The sequence below is a fragment of the Sorex araneus genome, chromosome 6, assembly GCF_027595985.1.
Source record: "Sorex araneus isolate mSorAra2 chromosome 6, mSorAra2.pri, whole genome shotgun sequence".
Lineage (NCBI taxonomy): Eukaryota > Metazoa > Chordata > Mammalia > Eulipotyphla > Soricidae > Sorex > Sorex araneus.
The window spans coordinates 112933163-112957413 of NC_073307.1; the positions used below are offsets into that span (position 1 = coordinate 112933163).

Below are 24251 nucleotides of genomic sequence, written 5' to 3' on the forward strand. Positions count from 1 at the left end.
GACCCAGTCAAGCACATGCTGGGTACATACCCACTATGCTCTCTCCCAGCCCCTCTAGTATTTCTTTGAGGGACTGTTCTGCCTCTGAGTCAACCCCTCCACAGGGGTTCAGAATCTCCTACACTCTCAAAAATAACTCCCTTGGCATTGCTTGCAAGACCGCCAGCAATCCCATGCCTCCAGGACCCCACTTCCATCCCATCCTCAGGCTCAAAGGGAGAACTACTCACTCTGCACTTATCCTGTCCTGTCCTCACCTGTCCCCTTACTCCCATTCTGTGTCACCACCTTCTCTACTGACTCCTCAGTCTCAAACACACTCCCTTGGTGCTGCCCTACAGGCCCATCAGAACATACACCATCTCTCAATCTCCCCTCAGCTCCATTCCAGACATTCCCTCTCACCCATTCCCTGCAACCTGGGGAGAAGAGGCATCTACTCTCACAGGTTCCCTCTCCCCAGCCCCTTCTCTCCCTGGCTGGAGACCCCTTGATACTGTGTCCTCCCAGCTGTTCCACTGCAGAAAATGTTCCCAGGAGAGCCACCGGCCTCATTTTGCCAGGAAAGGTGTGGGCAAGACTTGCCACACCAGAACCCTCCCAGGGATCAAGAAAACCCACACTGGCTCAGTCCACTTTGTACTCATCCCTTCCCAGGCTTCAGCTCCCCCCCTCCAGCCCCGAATTTAATCACTCCTTTATTCCACATCTATCTGTTAAGCAGTTATAATGCCCCAGGCAAATATGATTGAGTGGCTCTGAGCCGCCCCAGATATCCTGAGGACGCTAAAGATACTGCAGAGACATAAATGTGTTCTGGAGACCAGTTCTCTAAGAATTAAGACCAGCAATTCCCTTTCTCTTGCAGAAAAAAAAGTTATAAAATTTTCTTTTTAAGCGTGTCCTTCACCCAAGTCAACCTCCACTCCCACACGTGTTCCTGCATTTAACAGTGTATTTTTTAGCAAGAAAAAAAAAATAAAGCTGTTCTGGTGATTGATTTAGAGGGGCCAGAGCTGCTTAAATTCCCAGTATATTAACACTGTGCTAACCTCAAGGACTCCACTAAAGCTCTGCTGGCAGGGGCTAATACAGAGCAGTGAGCAGGTTTTAGAAAAAGTAGCTGGGACAAAGGCAGCGTGGCGACAATGGAGTTAGCTGAGAAAATCAAATATAAGAATCCATTTATGCCTGTGATATATTCTGAACACATCTACTTAGGAACTTTCTTGAAACAGACAAGCATATTCTTAAGCCTCCCTGATATAAACACTATTCAGACAAGACCACGCAGGGCTACCAGTCCAATTCCTGGAGCTTCTTTCTTTACAGTCCTTTCTCGGATTCTCAGCGGTAGGACCTTCCCTGGGTTCTTTAGAAAGGCACTTTAGCCTCACGTGGACTGACCACTGCTCTGTGCCCGCTGTGGCCAGTGTGGCAGCCCCGCGCATGGAAGAACCACCCCACCAAAAGTCAATGGCGCCCTCCTAACAAACAACTGTGGGGGGTGGCAAAGGACACAGGTCACTTGCTGAGGGCCTGTCCTTGGGGAGAAGGATGCTTGTGTGCTCCCCACCCCACTTCCTGCTCCAAATAGCTAGAAGAGGAGGTGTTCAGGGGCAGCCGTCCTTGTGTGCATCAGGAGCCATAGCCCTCCTGAAATGAGACAGGAGAGGACCCTGATGGCCGCTTTGCCCTGCTCGCCCGCTGGGGCCTCCAGGATGCAGGACTTCCAGACCACCCAGAGAGGGGCTGAGTGGTGAGAAGTGCAGGTGTGTGCATGCAGGCCTTCCTGTCAGAGAATCCTCAGCATCTCTCCCAGGCCAGTTTCCACATGCCCACATGACGCCCTGGCAGGAGAAGCCCTGATGGGAGAAGATTTTCCTTACTTTTGCTTATTCTTTCCACACATGACTGGTCCTATCAGGAGTCATGAGGAGGGAGATACAGGTGTGACTCATGTAGAAGACCATAATCATAGCATGGACAAGGCCCTGAGTTCTATCCTGGGTACCATCTGGTCCCTATAGCACTGCCAGGAGTAGCCCATAGGCCCTCTAGAATGCTGGGTATCACCCCTATAACAAAAACAAAAAAAAAAAAAAGAAGAAAAAATAATGACAAGGATCTGGCTTCCATTTCCGTGGAGAAGGGCGCATCTCTCAAGCCTCCATCCCCAGATCTCTTGGAAAATATGTGGTTCAGGGTGAAAGATATAGGAGTAAAGGTATTTGCCTTGTGCATGGCCAATTTGGTTTGAATCTCAGTACCACGTAAGGTTCCCCAAGTACTGCCAGGAGTGGTCCCTAAGCACAGAGCCAGAAGTAAGCACGGATGTGACTTCAAAACCAAACCAAACAAAAAAATATAGGATCTAGAAGAAAACAAGAGGTTCCAAGCCTGCGAGACCTCCCTGGTTGGTTTGGTTTGGTTTTGAAGCCACATCCAGGAGTGCTCCATGCTCACTTCTGGCTCTGTGCTTAGGGGCCACTCCTGACAGTACTTGGGGAACCCTATGTAGTTCTGGGAATCAAACCAGATTGGCCATGCACAAGGCAAATGCCTTTACTCCTATATTATACCTTTTGCCCTGAACCACATATTTTCCAAGAGATGGAGGCTTGAGAAGTGTGCCCTTCTCAATGGAAATGGAAGCCAGATCCTGATTTTCTGTCTAACCCTCTCAAGACCTCTCAAAGGTGGATGGTTTAAAAAAACACAAAAACAAAATCCCTTCACTCCATTGCCCAGATGAAGAATCAGGTTTTGGGTTAAAGCTGCCAAGTGTCAACTTGGTGCATCTGAACAGGCTGCCAGAAGGTCTTTGTTAGGAACTGTCTCAGCCTTCACTTATCCCAAGTCCAACCACTCTATTACTGGATCCATCTAGCAACCAGATGACACTAGCTGTTGTCTCCAAGCCAGGGCTGCACCAGAGGGTAAAACCAAGTGCCTATCCTCAAGGAACACAGGGCCTAGAGTCGGAGACACACCTGAGCTAGAAACCAAATTTCTGCCTGACCTCCCTGGGTAATTGTGATGAATCTGGGCTTTTACTTGAGGGGTTTCATAGTACATGCTGTAACTGCCTAAACAGGCTTTCGGCAGATACTTGGGGATTAGGGACATGAGGGATGACCACAGAATAAGTGGTAGAGCTGGAATCACCCTTACAAGTCCCTTAGCATTCCCATCCCTCACTCCCGGCACAGACCAGGTTATAGCCCTTCAGCGGGGCCTTAGGGAGCACCATAGGTTGGAGGCGAAAATGGCTCATACCTATTGCTCCCTGAGGGGAAAACAAAAAGAGGAGCGAGTTTCTGGGCTGGAAGCAGGCAGTGTCTTTGAGGTAACACAGATCTGGGATGTAGGTGATGTGTCAGGACACAGGTAGAGTGTGGGAAAAGGTGTAGACCCAGGATACATGTAGAACAGAGGAGGTTCCTGTCCAACTAAAAAGGGCTACAAGAATGCAAGAAACCAGTCCAATCTTGGGGTGTTGGAAGGAGTGGGTGACCCCATCATCTGCCCCACTCATCCTGCCCATCATTCCTCGCCCTTGAATCTCACGTAGCATGTGGAAACCTGGAACCATAGTGTGGCAGAGCCCTCCCAGCACCTCAGTGACAGGCTCTGTGCTGCCCAACTCCGAGGCAGTCACACAGTGGTCACTGAAGGAATCACTGTTCTGTCACTGGGAGTCCGAAGCAAAACTGGGTCCCAAACTTATGCTCTTATTGTGAGGTGACCCACATGTCTGTCCCTACTCTGGCCCACGGGGGCCATAAGTCCCTCGTTAAACAACCTCTGCATGCTGGGAAGCATGGCAAGGAGGAGTGAAGGGTGACAGTCCCGAGGCTGTCAGAGAGAGCAGAGCCACCTCAGAACCACTGCACAACCAGCCTCTGATAACACCCTCTCCCTAGGGGGGAATCCTGGCTCTGGTTGCTCAGAGATCTGTTAGTAAAGGATCAAATACCCCTATCAAATGAGTCCTGGATAAGAGGCCAACTCTACATGAGGTGGAGTCCCCCACAAACAGTGACCCAAACAAGGCCCTGTACCGACATTTATCTTCACGTAGGTGTCTGGCCAGCACTGCCACACACAGGGCTCCCAAGGGCACACTTGAACCCCATCAGAGTCAAGCAATCAATTTGGGAAAGGCTTTTAAAACTTCCCAGTCTCTCAGTTTCTTTATAGATGAAAAATGGAGACACGGAGAAATCTGCCAAAGGCCACAAAAATGGCTGGTGATTTAAATCCTTGAGCCACAAAATAAAACTTTCTCAGTGGTCTATGAGATTCTATTTGACAGATCTGTCAGTGCAAGAAGACCCATGAGAAGCCTCGTGGGCTCTGTACGCTGCCACTGGCACTACTGCCAAGTGACTAGGGGTGGGGGCCTCTGGTGACCCCAACAGGATGCCACACTATGATCAGCAGACAGATAATCCAATCTTGCTTCTTCCTCTCCTCTCTCTGCATGTCTGTATGTACAGGCCTATGTGAATTTAAAAAAAACTTAAAAGTCCTCCCAAATCCATTTAAAATTCTATACATTTTCACTTTCACTAAATACAATGCTTGATCTAATAGGGAGTTCATCTCTGTATTAAAAATAGAATGATTTCTTTCAACTCAAGTCTAATCTTAATACCTTGAGTCAAAAAAGTACTCCCTGGACATAAATGTGGCAGTTTCAGTACTTCAAAAACTAAAGAAGGGATTAAAGTCTCTTTCATCTTATTCTATAGACAAGAATTTTTCCTTCCTATATGAAAAGCACTTCCCCCTGCTCCCAGCCCCTTTGTCTTCTAGAATCAATAAGATATAGGTAGAGAGGTTCAGAGAGATGGCATAGGAAGTAAAACACTTGCCTTGCATATGGCCAGCCTTGATTCAAATCCCTGGTACTGCATACGGTCCCCTGAGCACAGCCAGGAGTGCTTCCTGAGCACAGAGTAAGGAGTAAAACAGCTAGGTGTAGTTCAAATTAAAAAAAAAAATTAAGAAGATGAGGAGGAACAGAAGAATGAAGAGGAGGAGGAGGAGCAGGAGGAGAAAAAGGAGAGGAAGGAAGAGTTGGGGAATAAAGAAAAAAGGAGAAAAAAAGAAGGAGGTACAGATATAAATTGTAGCACTGTAGCACTGTTGTCCTGTTGTTCATCGATTTGCTCGAGTGGGCACCAGTAATGTCTCCATTGTGAGACTTGTTACTGTTTTTGGCATATTGAATATGCCACAGGTGGCTTGCCAGGCTCTGCCATGCAGACGGGATACTCTCAGTAGCTTGCCGGGCTCTCCTAGCTTGCTGGGCTCTCCGAGAGGAACGGAGGAATCAAACCCGGGTCGGCCACGTGCAAGGCAAACGCCCTACCTGCTGAGCTACTGCTCCAGTCTACAGGTAGAAATGTACTCGCTTCGGCAGCACATATACTAAAGTTGGAACAATACAGATATAAATTAAAACACACACACACACACACACACACACACACACGCAGGAGAAGTCCCCAGACCCCAGCATCCTCTTTCATGGGTGCATAAGAAGGGGGCAGCAGGCTGCATGAACTGTAACTATTTAGGTACTTGCCTCCCTCTCCACCAGAAATACATCTACATCAGAATCCTGGACAAAGCTGAAATTCCTGTCCCAAATTGTGGCAGAAAATAATAATCTATGATGAATGATCAAACGAAAGAATGAGTGAGTCAACAAAAGACTGAATAAAAGAGTCTATGGGGAGAGATCATGTATTTTTTCCCATCAGAAAAATTTTTTCCAGGATGTTACACTAATTAGGGCTGATATTCTGTTATTTTGAGAATTGCTAAAAATCTGCTGCTAATTAAAGTAAAACGTTAACATTCACTCATTAACAAATTAGAAGGCTTCCCTGCCACTGAAACTCACTAACTTCATGAGTTACACCATGCTCTCTGCCTCCTAGGACCTTCTCTAAGAACTGGGAATATCATAACTATCAGAGACTACTAAAAATACACATTTTTAAACAGAATCCTTGAAAAGGTTGAATCCAAAATGAGAGAACTCAGTTCCTCTTTCTAGCCGACCCAGTCTTTGGGTTTCTAATGTCTTTGCATTTCATGGGACAAGAAAATAAATTGCTCTACAAACTCATTGCCATGATAAGACTTAATGTGTTCTTTATAGGAAATAAAACTTTTACCAAGTATGAGTCTTTATAAAAGATAACCTATGATAGGGTTGCTGAATGAATGAAACTGAATGGAGAAACTGGAATTCAAATGATGGGTCTCTCCTGAGATCTGCCTTGGTCAGCAATCTATGATGGTCTTGGGCAAGACCATCCATATTTCCTGTCACCATTTTTCTTATTCTCTTCTCCTTTGTTGCAGATGGTATTGGTTTATAAAAATTTCTAAATTTTTCGAAACCATAGTATAGGCATTAAAGTGCTTGCCTTACATATAGCTGACCCTGGTTCAATCCCTGGCACTGGATATGGTCTCCTGAGCAACTCTAGGAATGATTCCTATGGACATAGATAAGAATAATCCCTGAGCAACACAGGATGTGGCCACAAAACAAAACAAAACAACAACAACAAAAGCTTTGTTCGTAGCATACAGAATGCCCTTACTTCCCCACCTCCAATGAGAAGCAGGACTATAGGACAGTTTCTCACAAAGAAAATGTAAGAAAAAAATGAAACAAGGCATTTTTCAGCAGAAGCCCAATTTTTAGTCACAGGCTTCCTCTCTGAGAGTGTTGTGCCTTGAGCTGCTTCCTCAGAACTTCATGGACTACAGTCTGAAGCCCAAGCACCTAACTTGAAAACAGTCACTGTGGCCATAACAAGTCAAGAGGAAGTCAGACGGGAGGAAGGTGGGTGTCCTGACAAAAAGGGGAAACTTGAACACACACACACAAGGAGAACACAGTAAAAGTCAGGCTGCCACAAGTCAAGGAACTATCAGAAGCTGAGAGGCCTGGCACAGAGCCTTCTCTAAGAGCCTTTAAAGGAAGCCTGACTCTGCCAACTACTGTGATTGGGGTTCTCAACTTTAGATGTGCAAACAATACAGTTGTGTTGTATAAGCACTAGGCCTGAGGGCCTATCAGAAGGGCTGCCATAGGGTACACTACAGGGAACACCTTGTGATTAGACTATGAGTCCCCAAAGGGTCTCGACCTTCAGCCAACTTTGTGAAGAGTAAAGGAGATGGGGCTGGAGCAATAGCACAGCAGGTAGGGTGTTTGCCTTGCACATGGCCAACCCAGGTTCTATTCCCAGCATCCCATATGGTCCTCCGAGCACTGCCAGGAGTAATTCCTGAGTGCATGAGCCAAGAGTAACCTCTGTGAGTGTGTGACCCAAAAAGCAAATAAAAGAAAAAAAAGAGTAAAGGAGACATATAAAGCTTACAAATAAGACAAAACTAGAAGGGAGGTTCTCTATTCTTTCAACAGCATGCAGAGGCACTGTCTGACAAGCCCAGTCCAGAGTATGTCATTTCCCACAGGAATGGACAGTGTTTGGCTTTGCTCTTCACCTGCCAATCAGCATGCAGATGCAATGAAGCTAAATATGTCAACTTGTGCTTGAGTAGATAAAATCCCACTGAAGGTGTTCCCTTTGCTTTCCTCTAGCCCATGAACTTTTGCAGCTAGTGTGGCAATCTTCTTCTAATATGCTTTCTCAGAAAATACCAACAGATACCGAGCATCTCAAATGCTCCCAGTGCTTGTAAAGCCACAAATCAGTTCATTTACTGAGAAACGAGTATGTTTTTTCTCACATGTTCACCTTAAGAATTACACTGTTCTTTCTGAAATTGACAAGATAAATGCATTTGATTAATGCCACTAGAATCTGGGGGTTGTGGATGAGCTGGTTGATGAAGGTTAGGTTTTAAAACCCAAATGGAAAAATCTTACAGATTTGGTAGCACATATAAGGAAGGAAAGGAACCCATGCCTACAGGGAGTCTTGCCCCATCTTCATCCCCCTCTCTCTGTGCTGGCTGATATCCAAGGCATCAGCTCAACTATGGCCAGAGCCAAAACAATCATGAAAGTATTCAAGCCCTGACTTTGTTGAAGACTTGAGGATTAAAAATATAGGCTAGAGCTGCACTGATCCACACAATTGAGTTGGGTGGTAGCACTGTAGCACTGTCATCCTGTTGTTCATCGGTTTGCTCGAGCCGGCAGCAGTAACGTCTCCATTGTGAAACTTGTTACTGTTTTTGGCATATCTAATATGCCATGGGTAGCTTGCCAGGCTCTGCCATGTGGAATACTCTTGGTAGCTTGCTGGGCTCTCCAAGAGGGATGGAGGAATCAAACCTGAGTCAGCCACATGCAAGGAAAATGTCCTACCTGCTGTGCTATCACTCTAGTCCAAGTTGTGTGGTAAAGGCGAAAAGGTGTTGGAGCCTTGGGGGAAGAAGATGACTACATTGGTGATGGGTGTGGTGTTGGAATTATGTGCACCAAAACCCATTATCAATAGTATTGTAAACCATAGAATCTCAAATAAATAAATAGCATAGACTAGGAGGTGGAGAAATAGCACAGCTAGTAGGGCACTTGCTTTGCACACAGCTGATTCAGGTTTAATCCCCAGCACCCCTTAGGGTCCCCCGAGCCCCACCAGCAGTGATCCCTGAGTGCAGAGCCAGGAGTAAGCCATGTGGTCCAAACAAGCAAGCAAGCAAACAAACAAACAAACAAATAACCAAACCAAAAACAAAGACTAATCTGTCTCCAACCCTAGAACAGAAATTTCCTGTAGGCAGAGTCTTTTAACAGGCTCCTTACTGTCTCTCAGATTCAAGAATAAACAGCACTGGCCCAAAGTAGACGCCCAGTGATTAAGAAATCAAAAGTAATGAATTAAAATCTCTAGAATTCCAGTGTGGGTGTGTAAGTAAGGATTCTAATCTTAAGTGTCTACATGATATTGGATTCCTTCCTAAGGACTCTGGAGCCCACCAAACTTGACTTTGTTTTGCTAGTTATTTTGTTTTTAGGAGTTTGGGTCACATCCAGTGGTGTGCAGGGCTTGTTATTTTGACTCTGTGCTCTGGGATCACTCCTGGCAGTGCTTGAGAGACCACATGCTATGCCAGGAACTGAACCAGGGTCATCCACATGCAAGGCAAATGCCTAAACCCCTGCACTATCTCACCAGCCCCAAACTTGACTTTTGACTCCACTGAAGAGAGACAGATCACTAGAACTTGAGCCACCAACTAGGAAGATTTCTCTTACTTTCTGGAAAATTTAATCTTTATTAATTTGGGAGTTTTTCAAGTCTTCCTTAAATATTTCCTTTCTGGGCTAAATAACTTCCATTCTTTAACTCAAGGACATGGTCTTGAGTATCTTTACCAGTCGGGTAATCATCACAGTCAATATTTAGCGAGCAATGACTGAGGACCAGGTGTTGGCTAACTGCTTTACATACATTGATTTATCTAGTTATTATCATAACCATTTAAGGTAGGTCTTACTATAATTTGTTTTATTGATAGGGAAATTGCACAAGGTCTTCCCAAGGAACACAATTAAGAAGAAGGATGGCTGCCTCTGAACCTTGGTAGTGGGCTCCTGGGTCATCATATACTGCCTTATCATAAGACTTACAATATTTACAGACTTTCTATCCTGAACAGAGGCTCGGGGGGAATTTCGTGAGGTTGCATAGCTAGTGACAAGAATGACAGTCCTCATCCTCAAACTGGTCTCTAAGCCTCAAAATTACAATGTAAAGTGTCACAGCCCACCTATGAAGCTGTGTAATGCTCAACCTGCACACTCTTGCATGGTAGTCCTAACTGTGCCACATGCACTTTACTTAGTGTTTCTGGATCTTTGTGGCTGTGTACACAAGAGCAAGTTGTTTTGTTTGTTTGGTTGGTTGGTTTTTAGGACCACACTGGTGCTGTTCAGGGCTTATCCTAGATCTGTGCTCAGGGATCATGCCAGGATGGGCTTGAGGGATCCTGTGTGGTGCCCAAGATAAAACTAGGGTTGGCCAAGTGCCCTAGAATAGACGACTGGTTAAAGAAAACTTTGGTACATCTACACAATGGAATACTATGCAGCTGTTAAGAGAGATGAAGTAATGAAATTTGCTTATAAATGGATAGACATGGAGAGTATCATGCTAAGTTAAATGAGTCAGAAAGAGAGGGACAGACATAGACAGACTGCACTCATTTGTGGAGTATAGAATAACATCACATGAGGCTGACACCCAGGGACAGTAGATACAAGGACCAGGAGGATTGCTCCATAACTGGAAGCCTGCTTCATGAGCAGAGGAGAAAAGGCAGATGGAATAGAGAAGGGATCACTAAGAAAATTATGGCTGGAGGAACCAGTTGGGATAAGAGATGCATGCCGAAAGTAGATAATAGAACAAACATGATGACTTCTCAGTGTCTGTGTTGCAAGCCATAATGCCCAAAAGTAGAGAGACAGTATGGGGAATATTGTCTGCCATGGTGGGAAATGGGGGGTATACCCGGGATATCGGTGGTGGGGAATGTGCACTGGTGAAGGGATGGGTGTTTGATCATTGTGAGATTGTAACCCAAACATGAAAGCTTGTAACTATCTCATGGTGATTCAATAAAATAAAATTAAAAAAAGAAAGAAAAAAAGGGTTGGCACGTGAAGGGAAGTGCCCTAACCACTTTCCTATGTCTCTGGTCCAACAACTGCAATTTTGCAGAGAGCTGTCAGTGGGGGTAGGGGTAAGAGGTAGAGAGAATGAATGCTGAATATTTATTTGATTTGGACCAAGCCTAGGAAACTTTGAAAATTCTTGGGGGTAGTATCTGTACACAGCACTCTTCAGAGGATCTGCCCTTGTAATAAGGTACTATCCTTAGTCTTAAGTACTATCCTGGATAGTACTAGGTACTATCCTGAGGCTCTCTGTTCTTTTATCCCCTCCCTCTATGAGTCAAAGAAGTTCTTTTAAGGGGTAGTAGATGCCCTTGAAACCTTGCCAGTCAGCATTCCTGTTCCTCAGCCACTGATTATGCCCTGTGACATTTCCAACCTGCAAGGATGAATTCTCGCCAGGACACAACCCCTCTAAGGGATGACCCAGTTCTTTCTGGCTCCTACAGCTCATTGGGCAGGCCAGACCCAAAAAATTCCTGCCATATCCCAGTCTGTCTACTCCCTTGTTCCCGGAAATTTGTCTTATCTGAAGCTGGTCTCACACCTTCCCTCTGAACACTGAGAGCTGGCCCCAGTGTTCCCTGTGCAGCCCAGTTTCATGAGAGTTCAGTAACTTTGGAGATGGCTAGGAAAATCCGAGTCTTTTCAACACTTTCTGCTGCCCTATTTCTAAAGATAATTTGCAAAACATTGGGGTGGGGGTGGGGCTGCTTCCAGCATGACTAAAAGTACAGCATCAATTCACAGCTTCCTAGGCCAACTGACTTTCAGAAAAGAATTCAAGGTAAGAAGTCTGAGAGCTCTGGCAAAGCAGAGCCTGAATGGAGCCAGTTCATTTTCCTATTTTTGCAGAGAAGAATGCAGACTCAGACAGAATCTATCCATGCCAGAGAACAGAATCTCCATCCTCTTTTCATAGAGGTCTGGACCAAGAGAGAATGAGAAAGCCCAGTGGTATGAGGTGTTTGATCTGGGCTTGCTGACCACTGTCTAGGTCTACGGAAATTCATTATGCTATACACTTAAGATGTGAGTACTTAGTGTCAAATTTTACCTTGATAAATGAGTAAGATAAAATAAAAACCCAGAGATGGTTAAGACATTATTGCAAATAAATGAACAGATTAAGTTTAGGACTTTACATTCACTGCCCCTTCCCCTGGTATGCTTTTGCTCCTGGAGCAGCACCATGATGTTTTGAAAGCAGGAAACCAAGGCACATGGTCCATGAGTCCAAGGAAAGGCAGTTCAATGTGGGTTGAAGCCAGAAACTTAAGGGCATTTATAATGACCAAGGCTTAATGAGAAGCAATAATAACATTAACGTTAGCATCATAATATTAACACTAATATTACTGTAATTTACTATATGCCAACTCTTATTTTAAATATTCTGCAGGCATCAAATATTTATAATCTTTATGATATATGCAGTGGTTAATCCGATTTTTTGAAGATAAGAAAATAGGCTGAGATTTCAAACTTGGCTTAATTTTTTGCTCTAGAAACTATTAAAGCTGACAGTTGACTCAAGGAATTTGCCGCCATAATTCATGCTCCTAAGCAGATCTAGAGTGTTCATTTGGAGTTAGGAGCCATGGGCAGAAGGCATTCCTGCTCAGGAGGGCACCTGTCACCTCTCGGAGAGTATTTTCAACATTTGTTCTACAGTCCAGGTTAGCACTGGCCCTGCATCCGCTCAGCTTGGCTAAAATCATGTCCTTCCCTTCCTCCCTGTGCAAACCAGCAGTACCTCTGCAGGTAAGACCAACCTTTATTCCTGCTTCATTCTGGATGGCTAATAAGCCCAAGTCTTCAGCCCCCCACCCATCTTGTCAATAGAAGGTAATTCAGGGACTGAGACACAAACCCTGTATATGTCCAATCTGGGTTCAATTATGGATATTACAGGGGCCACTGAGCATTACTGGATACAGTCCTGAGACCCCTGAGCATGGCCAGATGTGGCCTGGAGGTATCAGAGTACTGCTGGAGAGATCGAGGAGATCTTTGGGCTCTTGCACTGAACTACTAGTTGGCTGAGAATCACCAATGGGGCCTCAGGGCCTACTAAGCACCACTTATGAGACCACTCCCCCAACATATAATAAAATAAATATTTTAATTTTATTTATTTTATTTTTCTTGAGCAGGTACCAGTAATGTCTCCATTGTGAGACTTGTTACTATTTCTGGCATATCGAATACGCCACGGGTAGCTTGCCAGGCTCTGCTGTGCAGGCGGGATACTCTCGGTAGCTTGCCGGGCTCTCCGAGAGGGATGGAGGAATTGAACCTGGCTCAAGCAAATTGATGAACAATGGGATGATAGTGCTACAGTGCTATTTTATTTTATATGAAATCTTTCTGGAATCTTTTATTTTATTTTATTGCATAGCTATGCTAAAATAAACTCCCAGATCATGTTAAGGTTTATGAGATCCTAAGTGTAGATTTCCGATTTGAAAGTTCCTTTTAAGAAGACCCAATGAGAGGGTGCATTTTCTCTCCCTCTATCTTATAAGGACGCAAGGGGAAGGACCATCTGCAAGTCAGGAAGAGAGCTCTCACCACCAAACCGTCAGCCCTGGGATCTTACACTTCCTTGACTCCAGAACAGTGAGAAAATGAATGTTGGCTACAAAGCCACCCTGCCAGAGGCGGTTTGTCCCAGGACCGAGCAAGCCAGTGCAGGCAAGTGTCTACCACAGTGAACAAATGTTAGCTCCACAACTCACAGACCTGACTCCTAGGAATAAATCCCCAAGCAATGAGTGGATATGTGCACCGAAAGGGTTCATAGCAGCAGTATTAATAACACTCCCAAACTGGTAATAGCCCAAGTGTCCATCCAGAGTAGAATATATAGCAACTATGGCCTATTCATAAAACAGAATGCTACAGAATGAATGAAAATGAACAAATTACAACTGCACGCTGCAGCACGTGTGCTTTATACATAGGCAAAGGGAACACCACCAACCGGAGAAGCAAACACTCAAGAGCAAACATTCCTACTCTTTTTTAATTATAATTGAGTTGCGATAGTTCATTACTTAAAAAAAAAATTTTTTTTAGTGAATCACCGTGAGGTGCAGTTACAGACTTACAACCTTTTGTGCTTGCATTTCAGTCATACAATGATTGAGTACCCATCCCACCACCGGTGTCCAGTTTCAACCACCAATGGTTCCAGCATCCCTCCCACCACCCCTCCCCGCCTCTGTGGTAGGGCATTCCCTTTTGCTCTCTCTCTCTCCTTTTGGGTGTTGTGGTTTGCGATAGAGATATAAAGTGGCCATCATGTTCAGTCTATAGTCTACTTTCAGTCCGCATCTCCCATCCCGAGTGGGCCCTCTTAGCACCCTTTACTTGGCATATAGGTGGATCAACATTTCCACTCTTATGTGGCTTCCTGCTCTCCTTTCAGAAAATAAATCCCTCAGTGCTCTTCCAGAAATCTGTGTTCTTTCAGTGAACTAACAGAAAGTACCCCTCCAGGATATTATTGCCCCCCATCCTGGATCATTCCAGTGCCCTCCAGGGGTTGGTATTGCTCACTTTGGGGAAGCAATGGACTAGCTTTTATTTATAAATTCAAAATCAGGCAGCAATGCTCTTATTCTTGATCTGAATGTGGTTATGTAGGTATATTTAATCTAAGAGCTCCTAAATTTGCAGACTTAGAATTTTTTCCTTTTTTTTATAAAAAATAATTTTTTTCTATTTAGTGTATATGTGTGTGTATATATATATGTATGTTTGTGTGTGTATGTGTGTGTTAATAAAAATATATATGAAGTTAGTCACTCACTAAAGTGCCAGTTGCTGCAATAATGAAGAAGACTCTACTGCCTGGTGTGGGAACAGTGTAAAGCTGCTGACCTGCAGTAACCAGTCATGGGTTGCAGTAGTTCAGCCCACAGGAAGGGCAAGATGGCAGAGATCACATGGACAATCGTTGCACTCAGGATAACATACACCATTGTGTGTTTAGGCAGATAATGACCCTTTTAAACACAAGACTACAGTTGCACAAATATACATATCTTTAATACTTAAATATCTTTGTTTTAATCACTGTGCACCCAGGGAGGCAAAATAAAATCATTGCTGAAAATGTCGTTAATAATTCAAAACAGGCCAGCCAGTGGCATTCTTAGTTAAAGGTTGGCCATTGTACTATGCAGAACAAATCACTTTCCTTACCCATGTCTTGACATCCTCTTTGAATATCTGAAGCCTACTCTATCAGTGGGGAAGTTTTAATGATAACATATTTTATAGGCAATTTCCCTTTGACCTGGCCCTTCCCTTCATTCTTCACAGAAGGTCATAGGTACTAGCAGGGGTGTGTGGTGGTGATATGTTTTAGCCAAGCTCTGCTCTAAGAGCAGAGCCTGGGACTGTGGAATGACCATCAGAAGGGTCTAAAGAGCTTGTGAGATGTGAGGGAGCTTGAGAAACCCCACAGGGCCCCTCCTTCAAGGCATGCGTGGGCTACAGACTTGAACTGGAATTTTTCCATGGTCATTTCACAGAATACAAGGGTTCTTCTGAGGACCTCTTCATCCTCTTCACTCCCACACCAGTGGTTCCTCGCACCCTAGCATCCTCTCCCCAGCATCCTTCCAGGAAAGATAGGGAGAACTCTTCTCTTTTTACTACTGAGGAATAAAAGCTTCATTGGAAAGGTATTGAACCTGGAATGGCTTTGTTGGCTTGGTTGTCCCACCCCATCTCTCTCTCTCTCTCTCTCTCTCTCTCAGGCACACACACATTTTAATGACTCACCTGAGGTGTCATGCCATGGCAGATGTACAGGATGGGAACGTTCTCTGTTTCTGGGCCCTGGTCAAGACACAGATCTGTCTTCAGAGAGTTCTGTAGCTGAACACCAGAGGAGAAGTGACCACACCAAAGAGAAAGGAACAGGAAACAAATGCATTAACTCAAGAGAAATAAACGTTCCCCAAAGACAAGCTCTATTTCCATAAACAACCCAAGGCCCTGGGAATCCTATGGAAAGCAATGAGCAGCAGCTTCTGCGTAAAGTAATCAATGGGACTGAAGGAAGACCAGTCTTCTTGAGAGAAGAATCATTCATTTGTTAAGCTGCCAGGCAGAATTTGGGAGATTGGGTGTTGAGACCCAATGTGTGTGTGTGTGTGTGTGTGTGTGTGTGTGTGTGTGTGTGTGAGAGAGAGAGAGAGAGAGAGAGAGAGAGAGAGAGAGAGAGAGAGAGAGAGAGACCAGGTCTGCACAACCCCTTTCAAGGGAAGAAATCTATGTTCCTGAGGAGTGTCAACTGTTTTCAGGCTGGAGTGCCCTCTGGAACCAGAAGAATTTCTGCCTATGGTTGATGCAGCAAGGTAGACTGCCACTGACACCCTGGCCAGGCCAGGTACCTTTTACCCTCTTCTACAGACAACCTAAAGAATGAATTTCTGGATACTCTACACAAATCATTTTCTTCCATGTCCTGGTAAAACCAATAGCCAAGGTCCCATTCTGACTTAAATCAAATTGCAGCTCATAGAAAGGATGGCTTAGAGTCTACATGGCACAGCTGAGCTATCAACCCATATTTTAGAAAACCAGTCATTCTTTTTTTTTCCCTCACCTCTGCAATCCTTCTGTCTCTGGAACATGACAATCCATCACTCTCTCTCTTTCTCTCTCTTTACTTTCTATCTGCCTCTGTCCTTCCCACCCTTCTTCTTCTTTCTTTCTTTGGTTTTAGGCCACACCTGGTGATGCCAGGGGTTACTTCTGGCTCTGCGCCCAGCAATTACTCCTGGCAGTGCTCAGGGGAGTAATTCCATATGGGATGGTGGGGATCAAACCCAGGCTGGCCGCATGCAAGCCAAATGCCCGATCACTGTATTATCTCTCAAGCCCAAATGTGACCATCTGACACCTCTTCTTATTCTAAGAATCTAGATGAAAGACCCTAAGACATGACAGTAGAATTGTAAAGCCATTTAGATTGGGTGGTGGATCTGCTGGACCACGGGCAGGCAAAAAATACAGCTGTGATCAGGGATGAGAGGAAGTATGGAGTAGGTGTGATTAGAGACAAGATTTCCCATTACAACTGTGGCTTTAGGATCTTCCTGGATTGAGTGTACATCTCCAGCTATATTTCAGTTTTTGTGCTCATAAGACTGTTGTGTTCTCTTTCCCTCTTACTTATGTCAAACTAGTTTCAGTAGCTCATAGAAACCATAGTACTTGTGTACAACTGCAGACTGAAACTGGAATCCAGGACAACAGACACAAGGTGGGCTTTCTCTCTGGGGAAGGGGAAGGTCAAGGGCAGGTAGTGGCTGAACTGTGGGAGTGCAAGTGGCTTGTGGAAGATAATGACCCCATATGAGTCGTGAGATGGAGAGAGAGAGAGCAGATGCCAGAGGGACACCTGTGCATGTTGTGTGCCTTGCTCTGGCCAGAGGATGAGCAAGAGGGTCAAATATTTTTCTCTTGAACTTCCTTTTCTTTACTGGGTGACTGCAACTTAATCTTCCACTTAGAGTTTTGAGAGTCTAAAGACATATGAACATGTGATAGTTCCCTAGACAGGGTCCCCTGAAAACTGCATGCTCTATTTTAATGCCTTGCTTGCTTATGCAGGAGACACACAGACAAGCACACACGGGTCCTCTGTGGCCACAGAGAGTGCCTCTCCCATCAGAAGCCCAACCAGAAAGTGCTATGGAGAGCTGCTAACTGGTGCTGCAAAGAGAAAGGTTCAAAGAACCCTGATGCCTCCTCTGGCCTCCACTGGGTCCTCGGAGCAGCCTCTGGGAGAGAGTGGGGGATGCCTTTTGCTCTGCGGCATCCCACCCCTTCCCCAACAAGCAGGTGGCCTCCTTCTGTGGGGCAGAAGATTCCAGTCTTGACATGGAATCTGGGCTCCAGCTGTGTGGTCTTGGACAAAGCCACAAACTCTTGTCTGTTTCCTTCTCTCTAAAATAGGGATAATAATAGTGCCTACCTCATAGGGCTCTTATGAAAATATCTACAAATGCTTAGCAGAGACCCTGCAACTGGCAACTGTGCAGTAAATTGGTAGCTGCTCTGATGACTGCCACAGCCCTCTTGCAAGCCATTTGGAGATACGGTATTATCACTGCATGTATGTGCTGGGAAGCCTGTGAAGGAAGGCCTTTCATTGTGTTATTTTGCTCCAAATAATATAGTCAAGTCTGGAATGTTCTCTTTCCTAAGGATGAGGGAAATGTGTGTAACAGGCTCTGCCTCACCTCTCTGTGCTATGCAGCATGATCCTTCCCATTTGCTGTCCTGTGTTTGGCTTCTCTATGCCTGACTAACTCTATGTCTTTCATTTGTTTTGAGCCCACAGCTTCTGTCATTCTGGAAGCCTCTCCCGACCCACATCTTGGAGGGAGGTCGCTGTTCTCTGCTTTGCCAGCAACTTCCTCTCTCCCATTACAGCTCCCAGTACATTGTCTTTTGGTTTCCTCACTGGCCCGTGTCTCTGAGTCCCCTGACTAAGTTCCAGTCTTTCTCACTCCTTATGGCATAGGCCAGTCCTGGCACATAATGGACAGTAAAAGCCCATGGAATGAATTGAGGGAAGGAAATGAACAAGCAAATGGCATCATAGTTGGACAAGAGGCAGAGGCAGAATCTATCTCCGAAATCCCAGATCTTTCCATCTTGTAAATGGCAACAATCCCAAGATGGTAAAAAAACATCCCATGAAGTAATACAACTGCAGCCTTCACGGTTTCAAAGAATGTCAAGGGTATGCGAAGATGTGGAGTCAAGAGTACACAAAGATGTGGGAAACCTAACACTCAGAAGCCATGCCTGTGGGGGAGTCATGCATGTCAATGGCATGTCAGTGGCAGAGCATCTGACTGCAGAATCCAGGCCTGTGATTCAAGAGGCTTCTCCATCTCTCATGATGAAGCTGGGCTTAATCCAAAGACCCCCTCACCTGGCTATGGAGCTAAGAGTTCCTGGAGGAGTCCCATTCCCACTCACCAGGCCGAAGACCTTTCTGCCTACAGGACTCATTCCTGGGACCTAACAGTGGGTCCTTTATTGACTTGACCCTGGTCTGGCTGACAGTGCCAGGAGGTCCTTTGACTTGGGAAGTCTCACTTGGATAGAAGTTGGAAGGGAAAAAGGAAACCAGAAAATGAAAAATAAATTCTGCTCCCAAGAAGACATCCGATCTTTCCATTTCGGTACAAAAATAATCAGCAGGAAGGATGACTCAGTCTCTGCAAATCCTCTTGCTCTTCCGGCTACATCTTGCTTTGCTCAGCGTTGCCCTCCCCATTGCCCCCATTAAGAGCTCGTTATGCTCCCTAACAAGTGAGCATGCCTCCGCTCTCCGAGACAGAGCCAGGGAGGAAGCAGGCTGGAGGGGAGGCTGACCAGGCCTGCAGTCAGGCCTCGGCCCATGTCCAAGAGGAATAACTCTGCTCAGCCCTCTGTAGGATGAGGGGTGGCTTTCCTGCATGGTAGTGTGGAAACGATGCCAGCTATTGATTCAGGTAGATCACAACCTAATATATACCATGCACTATTTTACCAATCCAGGGTTTCTGGATTGATGATGACAAGAGGCTTAAGGGTAAACCTGCTATACCTGGTCAAAATGAGACAGTTCACTTGGAAGACAAGAATGTCTTTAGGTAACATGCAAAGTTTGGGATCAATCACTTCTCTGGAGCTGCAATAGCTGGGACTGAATTCAGCAGTGGGCAAGGGTTATACACAGGGTATACACGGGGCATACAAGGGCTGATGGACACCTCATGATCCAATGTATTTCTATTGGATCTGGAGCCTTAGGTAATAATACTTACACAGTGCCAGCTGATTTTTTTTTTACATAGAACTATATCAGCTTGAGAAATAGAGTGACCACTGGGCCATTCTCAGGCCATGTCAACCCAATGACATGATGACCTGACTTGAGAATGTCATAATAGGATCTCTTATGGGAGTTTTGGGCACCCCACTCCCACTCCCCAATACCAGCTGGTCTCCTCAACCACAGAGGCTAGGTGGGAGGAGGGGGAGCTATTTCTTGCTACCCCATTCTGGTTCCTTTAAATTCTGGTTAAATTAGCATTGGGAGCACCATAGAAAACACCGAGGCCAAAGGATTCTCACCCATGCAGAAGCTGGGTTTTTACTGAGGTGGCTGACCTTGAACTCAGTTCTGGCCATGGTCTTTCAAAGGAACACACTTTATATTTCTTATTAAAGTCTCATTGTGAAATACTGAAAAGTCTGAGGGAATACCCTCCAAAGGAAAGAACTGAGCATTATCAAAAGCTGGTGTCCTTGACACGCAATTCAGTGTGGATTACCTATGTGGACATGGGCAAATCCTTGTGCCTCCATTCCCCCCTGGGGATTTAACTGTCAGCAAAAAAAGGTTCTAGTTAACATTAAGAAACTGAGTAGCACAGATGATAAGATGCTTGACCAGTAAGTGGCCTGGTCAAGGTTGGAACCAGTTATATATACAATGGAATACAAATCAATAATGAAAAGGATAACATGCTGCTGTGTGCAACAAGATGAGGGCTCAGAGGGATTTAGGCAGTGAAACAAGTCAGAGAAAAAGAGAAAATACATGCTTTCATGCCTGTGTGAAAAAGAAAGAAATGAAGCAAATGAATGACCAAACAAAAACAAAGTCAGACTTCAAGAACAAAATAACTGTTACTTATTTTCATCTTTAGTGATGGATGACAACAGGCTTTTGGAGGCAAGCACAATGGAATTAAACAAACGACAGTGTCTAAGGCCACGCCTCTGAAACCTGTAACTAATTGTTATTTCACTAGAATTTTTTAAGAGATGGAAATTAGGCTCATCTGTATCCAAACCCTGTTCTCTGCACTTCCACTTTTCTGACCACACCAGAAAGTATTGCTCTAGGTCACAGTACTCAGTGTCTCTCTGATGGAATCCACTCAAGAAGGCTGTTACCTGGAACTGCATCCAGGATGCTTCGTGGGGAAGGCATGGACCTCCAGTGGCAGAGCCAGGGGGGCTGTGATGGCGTGCTTGGGGCAGGCAGGTGGTGGTCACACTATTTTGCAATCCTTATCTAACTACAGGTTTGGGTTTTTGTTTCAAAATTAAAGAACGCTGATTGGCAAAGTTATTGATGTTTTTAGGCCTATGATATTTTAAGAAAAATCCCTCCACCAGTGTCAACTTCCATTCATCAGGGTTCCAGATTCCCTCCCTACCCTGACCCCCACCTCATCCTTGCCTTTCAACTTGACAGGCACATTACAGTTTCAGTGGTTACAACTCAGACCACATGCTTTCAGTTTTGTTGAGTCTGTTTTGAACACATGGCCATACCCCACACTCATCATATCATCAGTATATCTGAGCCCTGATGCCCATTCACCCATATTTCCCATTCTCTTCTTAAGTGAAATATGCAGGTGGGGATGGAGTTGAAATGCTTAGGAGCTAAAGATCTCAAAGGAACAGAGGTGCTTGCACCTGAAAGCGAACTGGCCCAGAAGCCAGTCTCCTGGTCACCTATCCACTATAGACCCTCGCCCCCTCTCCCTTGAAACACAGACAGATACACAGAGACACACATACACACATTTAAACATCTGAATGAGTTCCAGGGCCAGCTCCTTACCATCCCATAGGCAATGATGTCCGAGTACATCCTCATCTCAGGGTAGACGCTGACCAGGTACCAGCGGAAGGTCTTGCACTGCAGCTGTTTCCGCAGAGCCTTCCTGGCAGTGATGTCCCCGATATCGATTCCTGAGTCCTGCATGGGGATGCACACTTAGAAACGCAGCCGCTGCCAGGGCAGTGCTTCTTCCCCAAACTCCCCCACTCAACCTTCCCGGGTTTGGATTTGGAGAATACAAATTTTCAAGGGCAGAGACAGAGAGACAGAAAGAAGGGAAAAGATAGCATGGTGCCAATTCTAGTCCCAATCACCATATTATAAAAGGAAACTATGTAACACAAAATGCGAGGTCCTCTATGAGGCATGCATAGAAATGTATATTTAAATCTGAGAGACACTACTACACACTCCTTATCTTTCAGATGAGGAGTTAGACAAAGAGAGGTTCAGTGGCTTCCTTGTTAACTTGCATAAAGTATCCCACAGCTAGTAAAAAGTGGAGATGGGATTTGAGCCCAGTCTACTTGGGTCTGGAGTTTGTTCTTTCAACCTTTCCATGTTCATTTGGAAGTGCTGCCCTTATGCCTCCTAAGACTGTCCTTCTGGGACAACACTATTCCTTCCTTTCTTCCTTCCTTCCTTTCTTCTTTCCTTCCTTCCTTCCTTCCTTCCTTCCTTCCTTCCTTCCTTCCTTCCTTCCTTCCTTCCTTCCTTCCTTCCTTCCTTCCTTCCTTCCTTCCTTCTTTCCTTCCTGGGGGGAGGGGCTAAGGGTCACACTGGGCTATTCTCAGTCTTACTCCTGGATCAGTGCTCAAGGATCACTCCTGGAAGTGCATGGGGAACCATACATGGTGCTGAGGATTGAATCAGGATCAGCTGCATGCAAGGCAAGTGTCTTAACCCCTGCACAACATCTCTAACCCCAGACAGACTTTCTCTACATACAGGATCTTAGCACAGCAAGTACTTTGTCCCAGTTTCCCAGGTATCAGAGTATTGGCCCCTGAGTCATGGAGCTGCTGCAGGCGAGGACCCAAAATGGAGACATGGACATGTTAATGCAGGAGGGAGAGAGAGAAGTCCCCAAGCTGTTCAGGGTCTAGGAGTCAAGAGGGCTATGCTGAGAGTCCCTGAGCCTGCAAACCAGCTGCGGAGCATGACACAGACTTAGCTGATGGCACAGCTGAGGATGCTAAGGGGTTCTGCCATCTGGGGATCAGAGGATGATACCAAGCAGCCAGGACCACGTGTCTTCCCCAAACACCCTGCAGAGTAAGGGAGAAGGGGAAGAGGAAAGTGAAGCCTTTTCCACTGGCTCTGCAGTTAAGGTACTGCCTTGCTTCCTGCGTCAACTCTAGGGAAAAAGTTACTGGGTTTGGCGATAATGAATCTGTTACACTGCGATCCAAAATCTCTGAGAAAAGTTACTCCGATGGCTGTTGCATGTCCCCGATTATGATCAGAGCCAGGTTGGGACATCAGACTATAAAGGTTCTCTTACCAGCAGCCAAAAGCAGAGTGAGGGAAGTAAGGGCACACAAACATTGGCTTCTGGTGTAGCCAGAGGGTTTGCGTTTCAGACTCCTAGGGTGCACTTTCAGCAAGGTTCCACCTTTGTAGAACTTCTGAGGAACTAATGCATGATTTGTATGCTCCCAACTCCTGCCAGCACCTTCCCCATCACCACTGGACCTTTTTCTGCTATACCCTCACTTCCTCACCACAAGGAACACACTCAGCTTGTATGTGTGCCCTCACCCACGAGGCATCTGAGCAGTACCGATGTGACCAAGTTGAACAAATGTTTATGAAGCAGTGAGAAAGCAACTGATGGTTAATGTGTCTCCCTTCCTTCTCTCTCTGGGCAGGAACTGTTTGGTTAACTCTTTAAATGTCCTGGACTTGATTCTTATTTTACAAGGTATTTACCTGGACCATGCCTCCCTGCACCCTTCGTGCTATTATTGTCTTTATATGGGAACAAGTTAACATTGTGCCTCAGCTTTTGTTTTCAGGCCTAGCGGTAAGAGAGGCAGCAAAGCTTGGGGCCTCCTGGGCCCAACCCATCTGTTCTGGGGGATCGGGTCTGTGGTGCCAGGGATGGGACTTTGGGCCTTTCACATATGAGGCAAGTGCTCTCCCACTTAAGGTCTCTCTCAGCATCCCCATTCTATGTCTCCTCTTGAATTGGAGGCACTAGAAAAACTTGTTGCAGTAAGGCAATCTTGCTTTTCTTAAAGTTTTGGATTCCGAGGGGGAAACTTCCTGCTCTCAGAACCAAACAGAAGCCAACCTCGGGGGGGGGGGGGCTACTCGAGGTGAGACAGCTGTTATCCCTCAGAGCTGGTCTCAGTTTCAACTTCGAGGAAACTCAAGAGCCAGAGCTTTGCTCAGCTTGTTCCTCAGTATCATCATCCGTTCCTCTTCCCCTTTGCAATGTGACATTTGCCATGCTGTTTTTTACAGTGTGACATGCCTGTCCTCTGGTCCTGATTGCAAATTGTGTCTACCTCTTTTTCAGGGGAGAGGGAGGAATTGAGAAGCAAACAAACTTCAAAAAGAACAGCAAAAAATGCTCATGAGATCCTTATTACTAGAAAAAAGTGCATGAATCTCCCTCTCTGCCAGTGTTTAATGTGTGGATTCAACAGAGCCCTGCTTCCAGTATGTGTCCACTCACAGCCTCTGCAACGTGACCTTTTTTGGAAGGCAGGTCTTTATAGATATAACTAGAGATTCTGAGCTGAAATCCTTCTGGATTTGGGTGAAATTGAAATCCAATGACTGGCATTTTTATAAGAAAAATGAAGACAGGCCTGGGTGCATAGGAACAGAGCAGAGGGTATGTGAAGACAGAGGTACAACGAGAAGAATGCATCCTGGAGCCAAGGCCTG

The 24251-nt window shown here is 45.4% G+C and overlaps 1 protein-coding gene across 1 annotated transcript in view; it reads right to left on the minus strand.

The window, feature by feature from the left end:
• GALNT18 (polypeptide N-acetylgalactosaminyltransferase 18) overlaps positions 1-24251 on the minus strand; it is a 383589-nt gene that overhangs the window by 31938 nt on the left and 327400 nt on the right. The window contains exons 8-9 of the mRNA XM_004613599.2: positions 21354-21491; positions 15485-15580 (exon numbers count right to left, since the gene is read on the minus strand). Coding sequence (XP_004613656.2) covers positions 15485-15580; positions 21354-21491 — 234 coding nt within the window. The remainder of the gene's footprint in view (positions 1-15484; positions 15581-21353; positions 21492-24251) is intronic.